This window comes from Marmota marmota, unplaced genomic scaffold (genome assembly GCF_001458135.2).
Source record: "Marmota marmota marmota unplaced genomic scaffold, marMar, whole genome shotgun sequence".
NCBI classification, from domain to species: Eukaryota; Metazoa; Chordata; class Mammalia; order Rodentia; family Sciuridae; genus Marmota; species Marmota marmota.
The window spans coordinates 15,674,458-15,699,302 of record NW_026000142.1 but is presented as its reverse complement, the minus strand read 5'-3'; the positions used below and the strand labels follow the sequence as shown (position 1 = coordinate 15,699,302).

Here is a 24,845-nt window from a genome sequence, read left to right as displayed (position 1 = left end):
AGAAACACCACTTTATTTTTTATCATAGGAATATATAGGATGTGGTCATTGGACTTTAGAAAATATTTAGAAAAGAAAGTATCAAGGGTTTTTAGACACTTTTGAAACATTTAATAGCACTAAATGAGACTTAAGAAAGTCACAATAAGTTATATTATATCTTCCCAAGATGCAGGAAAACTAGTGGGAGGTTAGTCTCAGGAGATTCTGAGGATAGTATACAGATATAAAAGCACTATGCATTTAAATTTTTCTTCTAATGAAGTCTGTAATCATAGGAATAATAGGTATGTTGCCAATAAAGATATAGTGATTTTTAATCAGAAATAATTTTCTAGCTAATTGAACACATAAGTGATCATAAACAAAATTTATGGATTCCTCTAACTTTAGACATTACATTTCTCATTTGATAATCTAAAATATCATTTTTATTGTTAGTTAAAATAAACTCAGTACACTGGAAAAATGTAAAGGTGCAGGAAAACAGCCATTTGAGTGATTTTAAACATTGGTATGAATTTTTTTATAAATTTAAATGATGGAGGGGGTTTAACATTTACTGAATAAGTTAGAGCTTATTTAATCAGCATTTTACAAGTCATTTAATGATGACAAAAAGACTCCTTTAGTTGGCAATAGTAGGAGACCTAGAGATATAATGATCTCATCTTTTGAATTTTAATGAAGGATGTAAACTCATTTCTTGTTAGACTATGTACTTATCCATCATAGTATTTATGATAGTTATAATTTATTAACAGTATTATCTGCTGAACATCTGTTTTTTCCACTAGACTCTGCACTCCGCAAGGAGAAAGATCATGTCCGTGTTAAACAGCACTGTATCTGGTATATTGTAATCATAACAATAACAATGATGTGTTAACTTTTACTGAGTGCTGATTATTTGTCAGGCCCTGTGCTAAGTATTTCATATGTATTACTATCAACCCCATCTAGTTCTATTTATTGGTCTAATAAGTATTCAAACTTATAAAAAAATCAAAATATCCTGTACTTACACAGAGAAACACAAAAGACCCTTTTGCCAAACATAATGAGGCCCAGAGTGAGAAGGGCCAGTAAAGGTCAGCTACTTCATATAAATGTGTGAACCCAGGGATCAGAGAGGTATAGTCACTCACTTAAAGCAACAGAGGATTGTCAAGAATATGGATATTTCTGATGATAAATGTAATGCAATTGAGTGAGTATAGGGCATCTGAAAAGAGATGCAATTAGTCACTCTGAAAATTATGCAGATTTCTCATGTGGATTTATACTTTACCACTTAGACACTCAGTTAACAAACATTCAATGTCTACTTCCTTTCACCATTTTTTTATGAGGTGACAGGCATACCAAGACAAAGCAGAATTGTGGAAAGGGATATGAATATAAAGGAGAGCGTCATTAAGGTGTGGCTAGTGTAAAAGGGACAGAGAGGGTGAAAGAAGTAGTTTCTTCAGACTTGGATAGAATCATTTGCTTTAGTGGAGCTGTCCATAGTGGGGATAATATTTCTAAAGACAATCCCTTTAATGTAAAAAAGTTGAATATACCTTGGGTATTAATTCAAAATTACTTTGCCAATGCCTAGGAGAAATCACATTTCTTGACTACAATCCTGACACAGTTAAAAATATCACTTTGGCTGCTATTTTTCCTCTTTGGACACATTAGCCATAGATAGATGAGATCATTCATTTATTCATTCAACAACTATTTATTGGATGTTTATTATGTGTCAAATAATCCGTCAAAGACCAGGATCCAAGAGTGATGAACTTTAAAGCTTGGCCATTAGTTTATGCAATAAAATTTAAGAGAATTTTGAATTTTGATCTTTCGAATGAGGAAGACAAATTTTGAAATGTTAAGACTATCTCACCAGCTTCTTAAGAAATGTAAAATTAAAAAGATCTTTTTTTAAGTATCAAATAGGCAAAGAGGTCAGTGGATAGGCAGTTTTTATTTGAGCAAGTTCCTCAATGTATTAAAACTCTGATCAGTAAGAAATGGCCCTGGTATCACAGTAACTGTCATGTATGCCAATAACTAAGTGTTCTGCCTCTGTAGAGAGGCTGAGCCAAGTGGAGATCTTGAGAACTGAGCTCAGCTCTTGCAGTGTAAAAGCAGTAAGCTGTCAATGGTGAACCAAAACTAATGGGTTCCAGTAACTTCTCTTATATACAATTCACATCAAATGGTTTATTTTATCTTTTGGCCCCCCTCAAAATATGTTAAGGCACCTTCTTCTTCATCTTGTAGGATGCAGGAAATGTCTCTATTTACCTTCCTCACCTTTTGCAAGCAGACTTTATCTGTGATCCCTTTCAATAACTTTATGATCTTGAACTTGACCCCCACCTTGTTAGAAGATGATGCTTATGAATTAAACATAGCATTCTAAAAGAACTCTTTTATTTTCTACAGAGAAATGAATTGCTTTGACAATTATTCGGAGGTTCTTCCTCCTTCCTGCAGGGGCTCAGGAAGGTTTCCTAGGCTCTTTTGCCATCATCTTGGCTACACTCTGATTTCATGACCTCTGAGTTAATTCTTCTTTCCTTCCTATTAATAAGTGTAAGCAGGCCGACTTCAAACGGACTGCAATAGGTCACGAGGTTTCATAGGCACAGAGATAATCATCTAAATTACATTTTTAGGCCTGATGGGGTAGACAGACTGAGAGGGTAACTTTACCAAGCATTCACTGTTAATCAGCGAGGCTGGTGGGTCTCGAGAGCATAGCTGCTTTTGCTTTGCTCCCTGAGGGCTGGGTCATACTGACTGATTAGCAAAGGCAGCTGCATTAACTTTCTTCTCCCACAAAGTGTGTCAGATCCCGAAAGGACATGAAAGTCAAATGTGGCCACAGCTCAAACACCAGACGCACTCTTTTCATCTCTGGGGAATTATCTGCCCTCTACTTGTAGATCATGATCCTCAGCACAACAGTTGTTGCTCATTTTCACGATCTGTTAACACTTAGGAATTTTTACATTAAAGAACTTTCTCTTACATTGATTTCTTGTAGCATCTAGGAAAATGCCATCGCCTATTGTTTATTTATTTTTTTTTATTGCTCCGTGATTCTTTGCTTTGAAAGGAATAAGAAACATGGGCTTACTCTAAAGATAAAAGGAACCAAAATAACTTTACCTCTTAAAACTCAAAGATAAACATCCTTTGGGAACTGGCAGAGGGAATATCATCAGGAGTTGTTTTTACAATCCAGACTCACACAATTTGGTTACATATTTAAGTTTATTATCAAAGAAAACAGCAGCCTTTAACCTGATACAGTGGGATGTTAGGATGTATGTTAACTGAAAGTCTAAAAAGAATGAACTGGAATCATTCAAAATTAATCAACATGTCTCATGTAAATGAATATAATTCAATAACACTTCATAACTTACAAAAAAGGCTTTTATACCCATTATCATTTCATTCTTCACAACAAACCAGTGAAATAGGCTGGAGAAAGCATTATCTTTATTTTATATACCATAGCAATTTTCTGATAAATGACATGATCAGTGTCACTGAGATGTTGAGTAATAAAGCCAGTGCACAAATCCAGGCCTTTGGATGCCACACCCAATCCAGTGACATAATTAAATAACATTTTGCAAAATGTGATCTTGTAGTGAAATGCACTAGTAGCTCTTTTTTTTTTTAAGTTATTTGTTCAAATAGGCCCTACTGGCAGAGTTTATAGGTAAACTGTGTTTTCTCAGATTAGCATTCTAAAGTGAATGGAATCAGATATACTGAAATGATTCAATAAGAAGGAGTGGATTTGTTAAAATAGCCACATACACTATAATGTTTCTAAAGTCTTGGGTAATTTATGTTGCCAAAATAATAATTGAAATAATTTGTTGGGATGTTATATAAGCAAATCATTAATGCCTTTGACCATTCTAGAAAACTCAAGAAAAAGCTTGGAAAAATATCTCTGTTGTTCAGAATCAGTTGTAGGAAAAAACAAGACAATGTTGAGAAAATGAATAGAAACACATTTGTCCTATAAAAAAAACAAGAGTGGAAGTCAGGTACAGAAAGCACCACTAAAAGTTCTGGTCATATTTAATTTCAGTAACAAATACCTAATAAAATCAACTTATCCTGGTCACAGTTTTGGAATCCATGGTCTGTTGACCCTGTAACTTTTAGGTCTGTGGCAGGACATAGTGGCTCCAGTATATGCTGGTACAAGACAGCCTACCACATGGCCAGGGATGAAACAGGAAAAGGAAGAGACCAGGTTCCCACAATTCCCTTCAAAGGTACACCCTCAATGACCTAAAAATTCCCAGCAGGCCCCACCTCTTAAAGGTCCCACCATCTCTCAATAGTGCCAAGCTGGGAACCAAGCCTTCCTTAAACACATGGACCTTCGGGAGACACTTCAAATCCAAATGTTAGAAAAGGTGTTTATTTTGTTCTCTGGGGAAAAAATATCTCCTTGGTGACATTTCCTAGAAACTAGTTTTTTCATATACAAAGATGGGACCTTCTGTAAGGTAAACAAATACCTTTTCCTATCATTCATATCAATGAAATACAGAAGAATTGCCTTAAAAAGAAAATGTTCTTGAGGTACATAATGTTAAAAATAGGAGTTTTTATATGAAAAAAAAGGCATCATAAGCTCAGGGATAGTAAAAGTAGATGGTTCTCAAAGTGCAGTTCCTGGACCAGAGACATCAACATCAGCATCACCTGGACACTTGCTAGACTTGTAAACTCTGAGGTCCCACCCCAGCCTCCAAAACCATAGCCTACAGCTGAGGCCAGCAATATGTTCTGCAAGCCTTCCAGGGGATTTCAATGCATGTTCAAGTTTGAGAATCACTTGCATAAAGAAAAGCACTGACAAGAAAGGAAAGAAAGACTGAAGAAAGCCAAGTAGAGCAAGGGCTGCCCCAGTCAGAATAGTCCTGTGTGAGATAATGCAAGAAGGTTTAGAAGAGAAATGATTGGGTTATGAGAGCCTTAACTCAATAAATGAATGAATCCCTTAATGGTATTAACTGAGTAGTAACTGAAGGTGGGAAGGGTGTGGCTGGAGGAGGTGGGTCACTGGGGGCGTGAACTTTTGGATATATATTTGGTATCTGGCGAGTGGTGTCTTTCTGTTTTCTGATCATTATGTGTGTTACTTCCCTCCACCATACTCTTCTGCCATATTGTTCTTCCTCACCTTGGGCCCTGAGTACGGAACCAGCTGCCTATAGACTGACACCATGAGCCCCCAAATAGACTTTTCCTCCTCTAAAATTGTCCTGGTCAGGTCTTTTAGTAACAGTAGCCAAAAAACTGACTAAGACATCCCTGATGTTCAACAGCAGGGCTGAGCCTGTGGGATCTAGTGAAGGGAGTCTGCCCAGTGTCAGCAGTCATGAGGGTGGCATCCAGGCCTGACAGTTCCCATGGTGTGATGTGGTGACATGGTGGCCCCTTCTGTTTCCTTTGAGTCCTACTTACTTCCAGGTTCTTTAGCCTTCCTTCAATATCTCAATTCTTGGGCCTTGTTTTGAATAACTTCCCTTTCTGCTTCTGTTAGAATTCTATTTCCTGCACCCAAGAGTGTTAGTAATAAAGTAGATGTAATGGAAGGCTGTGGGAAGTGGGGCTCAAGTAATGTCTGACAGAAGAGATGTGAGTGGGAACGAAGGTCGGTCATCTAAGTAAAAGTGATTTATGTATAATTTGAGCAATAAGTGGAATATATGAGCAGGGTTGAAACTGGAGGAAAGTGTTTCATGAAACATTTTTAGACTTAAAGTTCTAAGACTGGCAAAGATGAACCCAATGTGGAACCTGTCATTGTTTCCCATTACCTTTTTGTTTATTTGTTTTTGGTAATTTATTCTTCTCCATATCTAGCCACAAGGTTTATGGGGGGATTGACTTCTTACAAGTTTTAGGACATCACTGGATTAAATTTAAAAAAAAAACAGTTGATAGTTAGACACAAAATCCAATCAATGATAGGTTTTGTGAAAATTTTGCAAAAGCTTCTAGGAATGCGATGTGAGGTTATGAAGTTCAGTGTGGCCACAGCCATGTACAGATGTGTAAGAGGACCCACATCTGCCTAATGGGCTCCCACATGAAATCTGAGGAAAAAGTAACAACTAGAATGCATAGCCAAGGGCTGGAGAAGAAGCAGTCATTTAAGCACTGATGCAAACAACCTTGAGCTAGAAATATCTCAGAACCTCTTTAGGTACATCAGTTAGTAAATCCTTTTTGTTTCAAAAGCCAATTCAAATTGAAGTTTTTAAACATTAGCAATGTCAGTTGTTCTAACCATTACATTCTTTTTCCTCATCTCCCATCCTTACACACACACACACACACACACACACATCAAATTTATCATTACCAATAAGAATAAGTTGGGTGATATCTGAAGACAACAACTAATAGCCTCTGAGTTGAATCTTACCATAGGATTTTATTTCTTTGCCTTGCAGAGTGCTCCTTCTAAAAAGTCAGTTACTGATATGTAATCCTTGGGACAAGTTTCATTAAAATCCAAAATCTGGGCTTCTTTTGAAGAATCAGGCGCTCTAACAATAAACCAGTTGTTTTTTGTTTTGAAGAAGGCATGTGCCACTGTCTTTACCACTCTCTATTGCCTCATGCTTAGCCTAATTCTGTCATTTTTACTACCTGTGAAAGGATGGGGGTTTGTCACACTCTGTTGTTAGTAAGGTCTGTTTCAGGTCTTTGTAAAAAGAACTGCTCTTCTTAAACCAAGTACCAACACATATTTGAAAGAATAATCATACACTGTACATAAATAAGGTTATGATAAATTTATTGGGGGCAGAACATGATTTGATTATGAAAATATCCAATAACTTTGATAAACATTTTGCTTCATTTGTCATCTGGAGTAAAAAAATCTACTGTATTTTAAGAGCATCTCATTTTATAACAATCAATATCATGAGATTTAAAACCAGACAGATTTGGATTTAAGTCCCAAGTCTGCCCCTTGTTTTCTATAATGCTTTTACCCACCACATGTGGATATCATGTACATTAAATTGACAAGATGCAGCAATAACAGTATGTATACATAAGTGTTTATTATGATAGACTATCTACTGTGTGAGGTTATTCCAATCTTGTTTTGTTTAAGGAGGCTCAACTTGTAAGGTAAATAAATAAGAAATAATTTTATTTTTTCTAATAATTGTCACTAGGCTTCTGCATTAACCAACTTTACTCCTTTTTTAATGGGCCTGACTCCCTTAATGATTTTGAATTCTTGTATCATTATGTGTTAGTCATTGCCAGTTATTAAAACAGGCCCATTTTCACTTAAACCTTAATCTCATGTTGGAGCCAATGCTCTCTCCAGGCTGGATTAGAATTGTTTCTCCTACAGCTTATGGTGGGTAGAGAGGTTAAATTCTAAGAGAGCTTTTGTAACTCTTGGTCCCTGGTGTATATACAGCTTCCTCCAGTTATTCAAGCATAATAGACCAAAGTGGTGCTGTGAAGGAATTTGGCAGGTATAGTGAAGGTCCCACATTTGTTGGCCTTTAACTGGGGATCTCAAATCTGAGTTCAGAAGTCAGAGAGAGACCAATCCAGAGAAAAATTCAAGGTGTATGAGGCTCCACCACCAGCTGAGGAGGTGGAGGGACCATGAGGCAAGTAATCCAGGCAGCCTGAGGATCTAAGGACAGCCTTGGCTGACAGCTCACAAGGAACAGGGAACTTAGTCCCACAGCTAGAGAAGACAGTTCAGCAACCACCTGAACAAGTCTGGGAGTGGATTCTTCCTCAGCAGCTCCAGGCAAGAACTCAGCCTGGCCCAGCATTGTGACTTTTTGAGCCCCGAGCAAAGAACTCGGTCACACTGCCCCTGGATTCCTGAGTTATCAAATTTGTGAACCAGTAATTGTTTTAAGCTTCAAAGTGGTGAATAGAATCTGTCCCCTCCCATCTTTCCTAAACTTACTTTTCTCTACTTGGGGCAGGAGGAAGAAGAGGAAAAGAGAAATCTCATTTGGGGGGTTCATCACTGTTTGTTGTGGTCATAACTTATGCTTGATACGGATGGGGGTGGCCTCAAATAAACACTGCTGATCAGGCAGTTGCCTGGAGCACTAAGTCTCAGGTTGTTTCTCCAACAGATTCTGATTTAGACCCTCAGGTGCTCCTTTGTCCCATCCTGGGCCCCTGATCATTCTGAATGCAGAACCCAGCTTCTTCTGCCTTCTACAGATTCCCCTCGGGGATCTGAGACTTGGAGCAGATATTCCTCCAGGTGCTGTAACTTAAGGCTGATCCTGGCTCCTTAGCCTGATGACCCTCAAGAACAGCAATGTCTCAGCAAGCTCTTTCTCCCACTCTGGTAGTTGAAGCCCAATTCATAAGCTCTGGAATTAGGCAGGCATTCAACCAGATAACGGAGCAACTTTCTCTCCCTCTTGAAATCAACTCCAAACATCACAGGTGTCAACCTAAGAAAGGAGAAATACTGGCCCACTCTCTCTTGCCCCAGGGAAGCAAAGAAGAGGTGGTAGCTTTTCTTCATGATCAATATTTTCCAAAGGTCACCCCTCTTATCTCTTTGTCTCCTCGTAGCTCTCTGGCTGCTGAGTATGTCAAAATCTGAGGTTCAGAAGGAGGACATTTTCCTACTGATACATGGAGAATTTGGAAACTTCACATTATTTGGTCAACTTCAAGGACTGGAATGGAACCAACTATTTCGCTACAAAAGTAAAGATGCAATTATTTAACAATTTTTGAAAGGATGTCTTATTCATATGATTGACTTAAAGAATAATAACTTTAAAAAACAGGACATGTCTTTAATTTTGCATTAAATTAAATAAAACATAAATGGTCTGGACAGTATCATTTAATTTTAAAATATTAATCAAGAACTTTTCAGTACTGTCCTAAATAACAGTGATCAAAGACCTAGGTTTCATCCTGGAGAAACGTGTGTGTGTTTGTGTGTGTGTGTGTGTGTGTGTGTGTGTATGCATAAGCATGAGAGAGTAAAAGAAAGAGATAGAGACTGAGGTAGCAGAGGCACAGAGAGTAAGCTGCATGAACAGTGTTAGTGTTAGAACAAAGATGCCCACAATTATTTCACCATCTTAAACAACATTGAGCTAAGGAAGTGGAATCCATGATGTTTAAAAATAGAATTTGGATGAGGTTGTGAAAACTTCTTTCAGTAAAAATAAGGTAAGTTCATTTTAAAAATACCTTCAAACAAAGCATTTTAAGATTTATAACGTGTTATCTCCAATTCGTTCTTGGTATAATGAATCCATGTACTTCTGTTCTATTTTTTAAAAAAGCATATATATCAAACAAAAACTTTTGACCAAGTCAGAAACCCTCTTTGATCTTTCAAAAGTCAAGATCTCACTAAAAATTGACCAATAACTCTCCATTTGCAGATCTCCAGAGCAGTTTTGGAAAATCTGAGTTTTCCAAATCAGAAGGGTAAATAATACATTTTTTTTCTTTTTTTGAATGTGAAATTTAAAATTTATAACATTTTTATTGTCCTTGATAAAAAGCGAAATCTTTATTCTGTTGGTCTGCAAAAGCAACTTTTGAAGTCCAATGTATTTATCAACATACTCATTAGGGGCATTTTTTTCCCTACAGTTTTGGAGAGAGTTTGAAAACCAATACCAGTATGGTTTAGATATTCATAATTGTTTACACATGTTTCAGTAACAAAATATATTTGGGGGGGTGGCACTTTACTTTTAGGATTTGTACAGCTGGAAATTATTATCATTGTGGTTAAAAATGTTCTAACTGGATAATGGTGTTAAAAAGAATAGAACATTCTGGAATGCTTCCTCCTAACATGGAACACATACCATTTTATTAAATTGAGTTACTTAAGTATAGATTTACTGATGTCTAGCCAGTTACACATGAAGGTGTCTAAAGAAATAGGTTCTTAGAAGAAACAGAGCATAGAAAATGACTGTGACTTAATATTATTAATAATATTGGGCTGGGGATGTGGCTCAAGCGGTAGTGCGCTCGCCTGGTATGCGTGCGGCCCGGGTTCGATCCTCAGCACCACATACAAACAAAGATGTTGTGTCTGCCGAAAACTAAAAAATAAATATTAAAATTCTCTCTCCCTCTCTTTTAAAAAAATAATATTAATAATTTAGAGACTAGATAGTTAATGTTTCATGTACTGCAGTGACAGCTTCTAATTAAATCTTTAGGAAATAGGACATCCTTTCCAATCATGATATAGTGTATCCAATACCTTGGAGAAATGTAAAAATTCTGGTCATATTTGCTTCTCAAAAAAAAAAAAAAAAGATGATTAATAAGGGATTCTGTGGCTCCCAGAACCTGTTTCTTCTAAGCAGCTACACTATGTTAAGAGCCAAGAGGAAGCAAGGTTCAAAGGAAATTCATCTAATATTTGTGCTCTGGTTATGAAAGGGGTGAGCGCTTGTCCACTGGCGGCATGTGGCCAGTTGGCAGGAGGGCGGTGTGCCAAAACAAGGGGTTACTGTGATCACAGATGGACTTAGCACGGGAAGGAGGATGCCAGAGTCCTAGGCAGTGCAGGCTATTTTGGGGACTTTACAATAATTGTTAGTTTTTCATACAGTTCCAATATTGACATAGAGAAATACATTTATTTAGTTCTTAACAAAAATGCAAGCCTATAAACAGTACCCAAACTTGATGCAATAATTATCTCTTGTGTGTTGTTGTTATAACCTAATAATGTGCCTCTTATTTGTTGATCACCTACTGAAGATCTTTGGATTATCAAAGTAGGTCTTATCCTTGAAGACATTACTCAAAGAAGATTATTAAGTAATGTTTTATCATTGCCTGCAAATATACTGCATTCCTTTTATCAAAAACATTTATCATCTGTATATTATATGATATTAAGAATCTGCCACTAAGACTTAACAAATAAGTGCACAGAATATCCAGGTATATATTCTATAGAAGAACTCTTTAATCAAGAAGGAGTAGTCAGCAAATTTGCAATCCATCCTCATTTTATAAATTTAGAATTAATGTTTCTGCATTTGTGACTTTATTAAGGATATGATGCAGGCTCAGCAAACCCAGAAAACATCTATATCTGGATTCAGTAGCTCTTCTAAGTAAGATTTGACTACAAACTGCCAGGATGCTCAATGCTGGACCCATGAGTTCTCATCTTACTCTGCCACTGACCAGCAATGAATTGGCAAATTATTATGAATGGACTATGTCAAGTCATTGAGATTTACTTATACGCAGGATAAGGTGTTATACATCACTGATTCCCCGAGCTCAAAAGTTTAGTGTGACATTGGATCAAAGATTCAAACAGCCTATGACAGCACTGCTGGCCACAGAGGTACTGGTCAGTCCTATAGCTAAGAGAGATATGCCCACTACTGGATTCCCTTCTCTGTACCCATCTGTCCATTAACAGTTTTGGCCATACTCATCCTCCATGCATAAGCCCTGCAGGGCTCTGGCATGCTTTCCCCCTTTCTCATACCCCACCATACTGTTTATATTAACATATAATAACCTAACCTCATATGTAAATTTTCTTCAATAGAAAAATAATCAACAACAAGTTTCAAACACTAACCTTCAAATTAATTTTTTGGGCCAAGGCCCTTTGCAAAACATTTATTTATTCTAGCAATCTTGTTTTTTAATGTCATGTAGTAGCCAGGAGAATAACTTCTAAATAGCAGAGTTCAAAATCGGGCTACATGGGTTCAAAATGGGCTCTGCTCCCTACAAGCTATGTGACTTTGGCAAGTTCTCTCTGCCTGTGTTTCTCTCTCTGTGAAATGAAAAGTATTAAACTATTAAACACTTTATTTAAGTAAATAATTGACTTAATAAATAGAATGCAATTAGAATAGGACCTAGCATATAATAAGTCCTAAGTAAATATTAAATTTTGCATTGTAAATGTTCTTTAAGGAGACAAATCTCTAATCTGTGAAGATACATTAACATTTTGGAAATAACTGAAAATTATTCAGAACAAATTCTGATTTTAAAAAAATAGGGAAGAGTTGAGCAGTTTTGGTTGAGATTATGATGTGAATATATAGAATGAGACTTATTTTCTCATTGAGCTTATTATTATGTATGAATAAGTTTATAGACTTTTGAAATGACAGCTTTCAAAATAATCATACTTTTTTAGAGTTTATATATAAAATAAATTCAAATTACATTAAGACATTCCTTGTGCCTGACAAAATACAGACTAACACCTTTACCCTTTGTTACTTCTTTATATAGATGGCACAGAGGACATTGACCTCCTCACCCATGGTGGAGTCTATCAGGTATTATGGTTTTAGAAAAGAAATTCTTCTGTTATTTTTTCTGATTCTCAAATTCTTAGTCTCTCAGCTGAGATTGCTAATAAGATGATATATAAAATTAACCATGCAAATGTCAAGGTTCAAAGATATGTTCAAGGCAAAACTTGAGCTCAGTTCTGGTGTTTGTTTATTTGTTTTAATAATTTTACTGTGCAATTTAGATACCTTATTCTACAAAGATAGCTTATTCTACAAAGCCCTTCATATTTTTACATCTAATTAACTCTAAATTTTTATATAAATAAGTTGAAAATTTCCGATACGTTTGCTAGACTTCAGTAGGGGGAAAAAAGATCTATGTTCTAAACTTTATCTTTGTACTAATCTGAATATATATTTTATTTCTCTATCTTACTCAAAATGTATACTTAGATTTATGAGCTCTTTCCATTTCCAGGCAGTGTTCCAAGATCTTCTCAATATTAACTCAATTTTTCCTGTAAACCCCTCTCTAGGGTCAATCTTATTCCTGTCCCCATATGACTGATAAGAAGCTTGCCCAAGGTTTCCAACAAAGGAGTTGTGACTCAAATTCAGAAAGCACAAATAGTATTTTGATCCAAGTATCTGAGGGAGATTGTTTTACTTCTTACACCTTTAGCCTTTGAAACCCAGGTCTCTTAACTTCACCAGGAATTTAGTTTTAAAATATCATTTCAGGTCAAGAATCCCACATGCCACATTTCTTTGCTAAATCATTACATCTAGAAGACTTTCCTCAAGCATGGAGACTGCGCAGACAATTGAGTGTGTCCGTGCCACACTGCTGGAGAAGGATGCCTGGCAAGTGGGAGGGCAAACGGGGAGAAAGCCTGCTCTACTCTGAAGGTAGAAGAGTTTTAAACTGTCTTTTTTTAGAGAAGGAAAAACCAAGGGGCGGGGGGAGTTGGAAATTAGCAGGATTTTCAAAAGAAGTTAAGTATGTCAGGCAGTAAATGTCCGATTTGTCTTCAGAGAACAGGTCAAGCCAGCCTGTAGTTCTGTGGTTGTGGTGGCTGAAGCCATCTGTGAGGAATCTCCACTCCCTGTTCTTGTCCCTACAACACATGCTGATGGAAGGAAATGTCACAGTCAAATGCATCTGGAAACTTTCTCAGCATTACCTAATGGAAACACTGGGCCAAGCTTTCTTTGAACACAAAGCAATTTGTTATAGTCTGCTGAAAGAAAGAATACCAGTATCTTTGACTAATGACAATATAAATAGGTTATTAACTTTCCCTGTGTGTTCAGGAACACCATTACTTACATCTCGTAACCAACTTTCTGAGCCATGAGGGGAAAGCAATGATTAGGTAGCTCCTTATACTTGTTGATTTCTAAGGCAAATACCACATGTGGTAGCATTTTGCTTTAAGAAATACAACAATTGCTGATTTACTGGGCTAATAGAGAGCATTGAAAGAAAAATATAATTCCAAAATGTCATATTTTATGTAGAACTGATGTCTTTTTTTTATTAGAACCATGAAGGAAATAATGTATGCAAATGCTTACTTAGTACATTTCCTAGAGCAAAGTAAGTGTTCAATACATTGAAATATCATCATGTATATTTACGCAAGAAATGACGTGTATCCTACAGAGAGCCCAACTTTGTTGTTTAAGTTGTCTTTTGAAAAATCAATCCTATTCTGGAGTTGGTTTAGTTGTGGGAAGAGAACATAAAAATGCCTAAGCCAGCACCCTACATCTTACCATGCTCATCCTTCTGGTGTGTACCTTTGCTAGAGTTCATCTGGACTTTAGAAATGAAAAAAAAAAAAAACTATGGAGATGAGAGATAAAAGAGCTAGGGGCCCTTTGAAGGAGTTAAAGCCCATTTAAAAAGTGGGTATTAGGACTTGAAGTAATCAGAGAATCCCCTTGTCTACTTCTCTTGGGGCCAGTCTCCTTCAAAGTTTCAAATGTCACAGTTGAAATCTAGCTGCTTTGACAGAACATAAAAAAACAAGCAAATAAGAACCAAAAAAGGAACTCTAATAGTTCCTTTCTATTTCTCTGTCCAGTTCAGTAATCAGAAGACTAATTCTTGGAATTCCAAAGTATAAACTTTATCGCAAAAATGAGGAAATACAACAGAAGTTTACACTCAGAAAAACTTCTCCAGATGCTGTCAGAAGCTGGGAAGACCCAATATCTCCACTTTGTGTTGGCTCTGCTGCATCAATGATAGTAAAAGTTTGCCTCTTCTAGTGAAGGAAGCAGATGTGGGTTGGAGAAACATGCAGAACAGATGTGCTGAGCAAAAGTTTTTATTTAAATAGTAACTTATCTGACCATAAGTTACATTAACTCATGAGGTGAGTGTTTAACATCACTCTTTCACCAACACAGAAAGATCATTTATATAAACACTGAAATAGATCATGAATTTAAGAACATACCCCTTCCATCTTCGCTTGCTTTTTAAGAAAACAAAGTGCCAAAGATTCTCCTGCCTTGAATGTATGTAAATGCTTCCTGGCCACTGGGAAGGCCTATTGGTTTAGAACGCCTTGTGTGCACACTGCTCATAGAATAACATCTCACTGCCCTTGGTGCTATGTGGTCTTTTGAAGAAAGCTGGTCAAGGATCACTCAGTCCATGAAGGCAGAACCTGCAGTAATTGCAGAGGCTAAGACAAGGGCACTTAGCAAAACTTGAAAGAATGCATATACACCTGTAATACCAGCAGCTCAGGAGGCCGAGGCAGGAGGATTGCAAGTTCAAAGCCAGCCTCAGTCACTTAGCAAGGCCCTAAATAACTTAGCAATACCTTGACTGAAAATAACCAATAAAAAGGGCTGGGGATGTGGCTCAGTGGTTAAAAATCCCTGGGTTCAAACTCTGGTACCAAAATAAATACAGACAGACAGTCAGCCTGGGGCATTGATAATGAAATACACATTAGAACCTTTGGACTGAAGTAAAAGAGTATGCCTGCTGTCCTATGAGGCACAGTAGGCACAGAGTCTACGGTAGATAGACCCTTTAGGGGGTCCATGAAGATGTAAGAATTTCTGAGCATGTTTAAATAGGAGAGACTAATCTAAGATGTTTGGTAGATTGGTTGCATTAAATGAATTTTTAATTTGAGGTATTTTCCACATAAGAAGGTTTAACAGGATGCAACCCCAAGTACTTCGGGAGCATCTGTGCTCAAATCCCACTTTTGCCACTAATTAAATAAGGTCACACAGAAAATTTGGACCAATTTCTAACCTTTCTAAAGCTTTAGTTTCTCCACATGTTAAAAAAAAAGTGAGGAAATTTTAAAAAAATCACTCATGTTCAGGGTTGTAATAAACATTGGGTAAGACAGGAAGGTAAAGTGCTTATGCTAACCTGGCACATAACAGAAGTTCTAGCAATGCTGGGTTCTACTACTGCCTCTGCTGCTGCTTGTGGTCTTGAATGCCCTTAAGACTCACAGTGTGTTTAAAAGAACAAAGTGCATCAAAGCTACTTAATAAACTGTTGCGGGTTGACAGCATTTCACTATGATACAGATTCTATTGGTGAAAAATTAAATCACATTCTTCTGATAAATTGAAATAGGTAAGGTAACTAAAAACTACTAAAATGAGTATGTAATGGATATTACAACTTTGGAAGACTAATAAGCTTTTATTAAATAATTATTGATAAATGTACTTCTTTTCACTTATCATGAATATTTTCTCAGGTAATAGGTAACTATCACTTGGAGCTATTTTATAATAGCTCTCTGTGGTCTTAAAACAGAACAAAAATAAATGAAAGAATTATAAAGTGTTTCCATATAGTATAATTGGAGACATTCACACATCATTTAATAACTCCATGTATAAATGGCTTTTTAAAAAATAAAGCAGCAGAACACCAGCTTTAAATGTATAACTCAATATTGGAAAAATCTTTTTTTAAAAAAATACTAGTTTTCTCTTCCCTTAATATTTTCCCTTTGTGAACTATAATCCTTTTTAAGATGAAAATTGGTTCTAGCAAAAGATCCATGAAGCATAGTCTTCTAGGCTTTTGCTATATAACTTTCCTGTAGATTTTATTTATGGCTCTATTTTGGCACAAGACTTTGGGGGCACAATGTATATGAGACCATCGATCATGTGTACAAGTTAACTTCTGTAGATGTTATATTGTTATCCATGTTAAATGGTTTTGATTTGAAAAGGGGTATTAAAATAAATAGCTTTCCATATGTATTTTAATTTCCTTAGAACATAAATATTTTTACTAATTCCTAAACATGATGCTTTTCCAGCTACAATAACAGTTTATTTATTACTTTCTAAATCTATCTTCCTAACAGCAAACATTAGACTATTTATGCATAAATCAAAATGAAAAAACAGTCTAGGTGTATTATATGATGCTTTTATATTTTATTAAGAACATGTTTTCTATAACTGAATGCATATTTGTGATTGTAATAATTGAGTTAGACAGAAAAGATGGCAGATTAGTGAATACAATAAAGAGCTGTCTGAATAATACAACCAATTAGAAATGATTAAAAACAAAAGGATGGAAAAAATAAGAATGGTTCTTTAAAATACAACATTAAAGGATTGCTTTTAAATTAGTTCTACTTCTAGAATATGCATAAGAGAGTGTGAAAGCAGCATCTCTTACTGGTCTAAATCAATGATTCTCATTTGGAGTTGGCCTTATCTCTCTTAGGGAACATTAGTAGAAAGCATGTCACAATTTGGGTAAAAGGTGTGCTAATGGAATTTAATGGATAGAGATCTGTTAGGATGCTATTAAATATCTTAAATGTATAGGATAGCTTCTGAAACAAAGAATTATTCTGATCCAAAATGTCAACAGTCCTGAAGTTGATATATCCTGCTCCCAATATAGCTATTTGTATCAGTCACATAAATTATCTTTTTCCCCCTTAACCACAATAACTACACTAAGAGTTGCCTCTGAGGCTACCATATACAATTTCCCCAAAGGCATAATAACAATTGGAATATAGGCATTAAATAAATTCAAATATTCATTATGGTTAAGTAGATACTTACCAATGTTTGAAAATATAAATGATACAATAACGCCTAACAAATTACTTAATTTATTTAATTATTCACTGAAATGTCACGGTAATTCTTTTTTAATTGAATGGTATGAAAAGCATACCAAAAGATGAACAGAGAAAAGTAAGACAATGAATGGTAATTCATACCATTCAACTAAAAAAGAATTACCATTCATTGTCTTACTTTTCTCTGTTCATCTTTTGGTGAAATGATGAAGTAAATAGTCAAAGCCCAAAAGGTAAGAGAATGGAGGAAGGAGAAATTAGGAGGCTCCATTAACAAGTTGAATTCTCCTTTTTTGCTTAGTTGAAAATGGATTGCTTTTTGTGTTTGCTATGCTTTGAATGTCCCCCCCAAATTTATGTGTTGAAACTTAATCCTCATTACAGTAGTATTGAGAAGTAGGTCTTTTTCAGGTATGATTAAGTCATGAGGGCACACTGCTCAATGAATTAGTCCCTTATCAGAGGGCTGGATGGAGCTAGCTTAGGTCCATTTTCTGCTTTTTATCTCTTTCCCCATGTATGGACATGGCACATTTTCTTTTTGCCCTTTGTGGTCCTCCCACCGTGTAATGACATATCAAGAAAACCTTTGCCAGACACCAAATGCCTTCATTTGACAGACACAAAATGCCTTTAGACTTCCCAGCCTCTAGAACTATGAGAAATAAATTTCTATTTTTTATAAATTAACCAATCTCAGGCACTTGGTTATAGCAGCACAAATGAACTAAGATAATGTTTATTTAAATTTTAATAGTGGAGTCATTAGACCAAAATCTAATTTTAAATGTCAGGAGAAATTATAATTTCCCCTTCCCCAATAAATATGATTAAAATTGAATTTATCTCCTTTTAAGTTTGCATGTATAGATTTGAGTTATTCAAATAGAATGGCCTACAATTTAATTTGCACTACTCAACCTTGGACTTCAGCTTTAATAATACGGTGAAGGCACTAGTGGTTGTTGACAGAAAAAAACAGGAAGGTTTGAAAAAATAAATTTTTTTAGGTCTCATAATGTATATCTTCTTTGCTATTAATTCTCAAATATCTAAAAAGAGTAGAAATTTTATTTCTTTGTATTGGAATCTTTGTCATGCTATCAGCTTGCAGTGGAACCTAAAGACCCTAAAAGGATTAAACATGAAAGAAATAAAGGGAAGGCCTCCAGTCTAGAAGGTTAGCCAAGAGCCTCTGGTGAGAAACTTTTACTTCTGCTATTGATATCTCCAAATTCATGAGGCCAGTTAAGCTTGGTTAAGTGTCTAAAGAAATCTGTATTATTCCTATCTCATTTTTTGGCTCACCCATTGGAAGGTTCTAAAAGAAAGGCTAAACGATACTAGTGCTTATTACACACTTTTGCCTGTTATAAAATATAGTACTTATTATAGAACCACATATAAACTTTAAATTAAGACCTTATGGAAGGGATTATAAGAAATGACTAAAATACTTTTCTATGATCTTCTGTAGGATTCATCCCACAAGAATTTTCTAATATATTTCTCCACATTATAGTAAAAAATTCCTAATATAATCTATTCTCTAAGATAATTGTATAGTAATTAACTTGTTTCTAATCAATATAATATTTGAGGAGGGAATATAAAAGTACATATTTCCCACTGGATTTTTATTATTTTATTGAGGTAAAGTTTATATATGCAAATCTATCTAATATACATGCATATATTTTATATTTGCATAATTTGTATACAGTAAAATGAACAAATCTTAAGTGTACAATTTATATATATACATGATATGTAATGATATACATATATGTGCATGTGTGTGTGTGTAAAAAACCCTGGTTATATAAGTCACCACCACCCAAATCAAGATGTCAGACATTTATCCAAAAACTTCCCTCATGCTAAGAGCTACACATACCTTCTAGATAACCACTATTCTGATTTTCATCATTATAGATAAGTTTTTTCCTATTCTTAAGCTTCCTATAACTGAAATACGGTATGTCTTCATATAGCTGGCTTCTTTTCATCAATATAAGATTTTGAAAATTCTTCCATGGTGTATGTGTCAGTAATGTCTTACCAGATTTATCTCCTTTCTTTGGAATTGTTTATAGCTTTTAGCTGTCATGAATAAAACTGATATGAAGATTTGGGGGCATATATCTTTTGATGGCCATGCAACTTCATTTATCTTGGGTTGAGAGCTAGATTATAAACCCTATAACTCTATGAGAGATGTATAGGGTTAGCTCTAGTAGATACAACCCAATTTTTCCAGTCATCAAATAACTTATATTCTCATCAATAGTGTAGAAAAGAAAAACTGCTCTACCAAAAAAGGGAAGAGTATTTAGTATGGAAATAAAATTATGTACATACAAACATATGCATACACAAAATGTCCCTTGCCTAGGTGTTTGTTAATTTTTTAGCATTCTTGGTGTGGCTTTATTACTTGTTTTCCAATTCAGAAAATAGTGAGATTAAAAAAAAAAAGCAGATTGGAAAGTGGAAAACTAGGGGCAACAAATTTTGATTTTTTTCTCCAAACTTTAACCCAATGTTTCCTCAAAAAAAAAAAAAACAAGCATTGGTATCTATCCCATTAAGATGACATCAAATCAATGTGGAAATGAAGTATATACATATTCTCCTGTTGAAGGACCACTGCTTAAATTAGCATATTAACAGTTCAGAAAAGTTCTATAGTCAAAGAAAATAATTAACTTTGTTTAATCCATTACTATATGAACCTATTGATCATGGGATACCTACTCCTTTTTTTCCCCCAAGTATACCTATTTATAGCTTTCAAAATAAGATTTTTGTCTTTCTTTAGACTATTCTCTAGATCAATGTGAAATTCCCTTCAATTTAGTGATAATTTACTAATTAGAGATATTTGTTTCCTTGAAAAATGTGTCTCAAGGATAAGTTCCCTTCTGAGACAGTGTTAGCTTTGGGGAATAGTTGATGATGCTGACGGGTCAGGAGCAGGATATTCATATCTAGCCACTAAATAAAAATGCAAATGATCGTGGAATCTGTACCAGCCACCGAGGCCTGGTTGGACCTATTTCTCTTTAACTAATCCTCTGTACTTCAAGTTCCTAGTGGCACTCACACCCTTTTGACAATACAATAATATTTGCAGTTATACTTTTTGAGTAGATTAGTAGATACATGATGAAAGTACCAATTACTACTTCCCTGGAATCGACTGTATAGAAGACATATGGTAGAGAAGACATAATGGTAGAAATTGTTAAAAAAAAAAAAAGCAGAGAACAAAGCCACCAAACAGAAACATATCTCAGAGTAGCTGTCATCTTCTTCCATAATTAACAAGGCTACATAATATTTTGTGTTGCTCAAAGGAGAAACTCCAACCTTGAGAAATTATTAAGATATGAGAAATATATCTCTCCCAAGAAAATCTAATTTCATTTATTCAGTATCCTTTCTGTTAAAAAAAAAAAAAAGTTCCCATAAGTTTTCCTCTCGTTCTTTAAAATAAATTCCAATGAATCTAGTTTAAATTTTCAAAAGTCGATCCAGGGACAAATCCAAGAAAAACAGCACGATTTAATGAGGAAACATGAAACCAATTTCACAGCTAAGCGCCAGTATTCAGAACTTTTTTTAAAAAAGAGAAACCATGATAAACCCACTGAGGACAATGAGGGCAGAGAATAGTCGCCGCACTAAAAAGAAAACTGCTCATAATGAGGTGTCTCAGCTACCTGCCTGGGACTTGTACTCTTTTACAGAGACCACAGTTTACGTTTAAGAGTATATGATATCTTGTAACAGTTTTCGTTTGGCATTTTTCACCTGGGTTAAAAAAAATTATTCCCAATTCAACTCCTGTGCAAATGTAAAACTTATTTACCTGCACAAAACCACACGCTGTGAAGTCCTCAAAGAAGGGCAGGCTTGGGCGGTCTTCTCTATAGATGGTGAGTTTGTATGTGACCAGAGTCTCACCCTCTGCTGGAGACTCATCCACCACAAGCATGGAGATTTTGTTCATTCCTAAGCCAAGAGGGTAGTTGGCAAAGCTGCAGATAAAGGGTAGAGACAGACAGAATAGATATGAATAGATATGAATAGGGGACATTTATTCAAGCCAAACGGATTCAGACATCAATATTTATTAAATGCCTACTACGTGCATTAAAACCAGGCAAGGCCTATACAATCTCATAAGAAACCTCATACATGAAAAAAAAATAAGATTTGTTTTATCGTACTCTTCTGTTCCACCTTGCAGAGCAAGTCATGCCTTCCATTAACTAAAGGGAAGGAAACGGATGCTATTAATTATCTCATTTATACATTAATACATTATCTCATTTAGTACTCACAGTAACTGTATATAGAAACTGTGATGATCCCTATTTAGAATATAAGACCATTACATACAACTGGTAAGCAAATTGTCCAAAATTATATGATAGAGCCAGGGGTGTGACCTAGATGGGTCTTTTTTTTTTTTTTTTTTTTTTTTTTTTTTTTTNTTGGAAAACAAGTAATAAAGCCACACCAAGAATGCTAAAAAATTAACAAACACCTAGGCAAGGGACATTTTGTGTATGCATATGTTTGTATGTACATAATTTTATTTCCATACTAAATACTCTTCCCTTTTTTGGTACCAGGGATTGAACCCAGAGGGACTCAACCACTGAGCCGCATCCCTAGTCCTTTTTATTTTTTGTTTTGTGACAGGGTTTTGCTAAATTGCTCAGTGTCTCACCAAATTGCTGAGGCTGGCCTTGAACTTGCAATCCTCCCATCTCAGCCTCAGGAGTCTCTGGGATTATAGGCATTCACCACCATGCTTGGCCCTCTGTTCCTTCTATTAGACTCTCTTGACTACCAGGAATGCTAAGAACTTTTCTTTCCCAACAGCCTGGAACTATGAGTGTTTTCCTTGCTACACAGCATGTAATAAGAGTCTATTTTCTGTTCAAAATTATAGACAAAAGTGTTGGTGACTTTCAAAAGCATGGATAGAAAAAATATCCCTGTGAGACCAGGTTAGTGGGTACTATGTTCACAAATCGTCACTAACATGTTTAAGCAATGAACCCCAGTTATCTAATAACTTGAAGTGTTGGCTTGGGGTAGAAAGACGTTGCTGTTCAGTAGGATTCTCTCCAACAACCCGAAAGCATCAAGACAACAAATAGAATTTTCCTTAATGATTCCTCATTGGTTTCCTACAACAAGATTCTTCCTTGTTATAACATTGTCACGAATATTATTTACAAAGAATGTTAATAGATGAGTAGCACTTCTGTGTTCTCTGTGAGCACATAATGCCTGAAAAGGGGAAAGATTTCACACCCTGGAAATCTCTCCAAATGATCAGTGGCTTCGCTTTCCTTAACCACTTTTAAAGGGTACATTGAATGTCCGTTTTTCAGAAAGCTGTCCCAACCCAGCCCAGTGAGTATCCCCATACCTCGGCCCTGCCCGCTCATACAGGTGCACTGTGCACTGACACTTAGACGTCACTGCCCCGATTGTCACCGTTACCACATCAAATGGGACTTCGGAATAATAATCTTTGATCCTTGGGTTAAAGTCAGGATTTAGTTCCAACTGTGGATGTGTGAAGATCTCCTTGATATGACATAGTGTTTCTTTATCTGTTAAAACAAGAACAACAAAAAAATAAGTCTGTGAAATGGATAGAATATTTTAAATCGTGTATTTTTAATGTTTTTTTTTTTTTTTACTTCTAATTCCTTTGAACAATTTCGGTGATCACAACTGACTGTCCATTTGGCACCCTGGTTATAATTGATTTGTGGATTCAGCTACATTTCCTGGTTTTCAAATTTCACAGAATTTACATATAAAGCTTTGCCTTTAGTTGGTGCTGTACAGGTGGCACTTTTTGCTCAGCTCTTTAAAGTTTAAAGGCACAGAAGTTGGGGGAAATGTCTATGGCCTATCAACAACAATGTAAATGGGGACAATGGCTTTGTGGGGTGGTGACAGAAGGAAACCAGCAGGCAATAAGGTATATTTCTTAATGGAAAATGTCATCAAACTGCTATGAGGTTGACAGAGTAGCTTATAGGGAGTAGGGTGGAGTGAAGAATGTGCACTCCAGTATTAAACAAAACCCTCATGAAAATATCCACACAAATGTCCTGCATCCCCTTTCTTCCCAGGGCACCTCAACATGGGAAAGGGCCATGAAATGTCAAAAAGAGATCCTATATTCTGCTCAGTCCTGCCTTAGAATCTAGATATGACTTCATACTGATGATTCCAAGACTTTAATCTTTGTCTTCATCAGCTGATTTTCACAGTAGCATCCAAAGTTTAAAAAAAAAAAAAGCTATAGAAGAACATGCACCAGCCACGATTAAATTATATTCAGTTTTCATGTTTAAAATGGACAAATCACCCAATGGGTTAGTAAAATGTTTTTCAAAGAAATGTCAACAAGTACTGTGTTCCATCCATCAATTATTTTCAAGAGTCAACAACATTCCAGAAAAATTCTACAGAAATTAGTAAGATGAGAGTTTGCCCTCGTGGCCTTCCTATAAAATGTTGATCCATGTTTAACAACAGCAACACAAAAGACAACAATTCAAGGCAGGAAACTATAAAACTGGACTTAGAGAATGGAGATGATTCTGTTTATGGTTGTCCCTTCCTCTGCTTTTATACAATTATCACAATGATGGTTTTTAAAGTCAAATCTGATGGTCTGCCTGCCATTTGCAGTGGCTTCTCATCATTTCCATAGCCAAATTCAAGCTCTTAAGAAGGCAAACAAAGCATTTCACAAACCCTTGTCCTGCTCTCCATTTGCCTCTCCCATTGTGTCCTGGATCTTGTATTCAAGATCAAAGTTTTTATGTTTCCTTGACGAACATGGTGATGCATGAGGATGAAACCCACCAACCACGTGGGTGCTTTATTCTAGATCTAATGACCTGGTCTCAGAATAGATGCCATCATGCATGAAAACAAAATGAACAAACCTATGTATTTCTAAACCATCCTCTACGGGCCCATCCACCTACATTCTCAGCCTGTGGTAGAAAAAAAAAAAAAAAAACTAGTCAAGTATAAATTAAGAATAATGATAATAATAATAAATAATATAGTAAATATATTATAATTCCATTTTATATAGAAAAGTCTAAATTAAAAAAATAACTAGCCAATCCTATTGAATAGCTCAGTGAATTGGGTCAACTACTTAAATAGCAATCCTAAGGTTTTATCTGGCTGATACATGAAAGAAGACTGAATCTATAATTTTAATAATCATACCAGCTCCTGAAATTTTCTTCTAATAAAAGAGGAAAAATACAACACTGAGAGCAGAGATTATATTATCAGAGCTCATACTGAAATAGATCATAGCTTTTAACTTAAATTCAGC

The 24,845-nt window shown here is 35.6% G+C and overlaps 1 protein-coding gene across 3 annotated transcripts in view; it reads right to left on the bottom strand.

Annotated features, from left to right (window-relative positions):
* The window catches only part of Cped1 (cadherin like and PC-esterase domain containing 1), a 256,611-nt gene that overhangs the window by 96,389 nt on the left and 135,377 nt on the right, over positions 1 to 24,845 (bottom strand). For all 3 annotated transcript variants that reach the window (XM_048786037.1, XM_048786036.1, XM_048786038.1), the window contains 2 exons: positions 22,896 to 23,082; positions 21,318 to 21,486 (listed from right to left, as the gene is read on the bottom strand). In XM_048786037.1, coding sequence (XP_048641994.1) covers positions 21,318 to 21,486; positions 22,896 to 23,082 — 356 coding nt within the window. The remainder of the gene's footprint in view (positions 1 to 21,317; positions 21,487 to 22,895; positions 23,083 to 24,845) is intronic.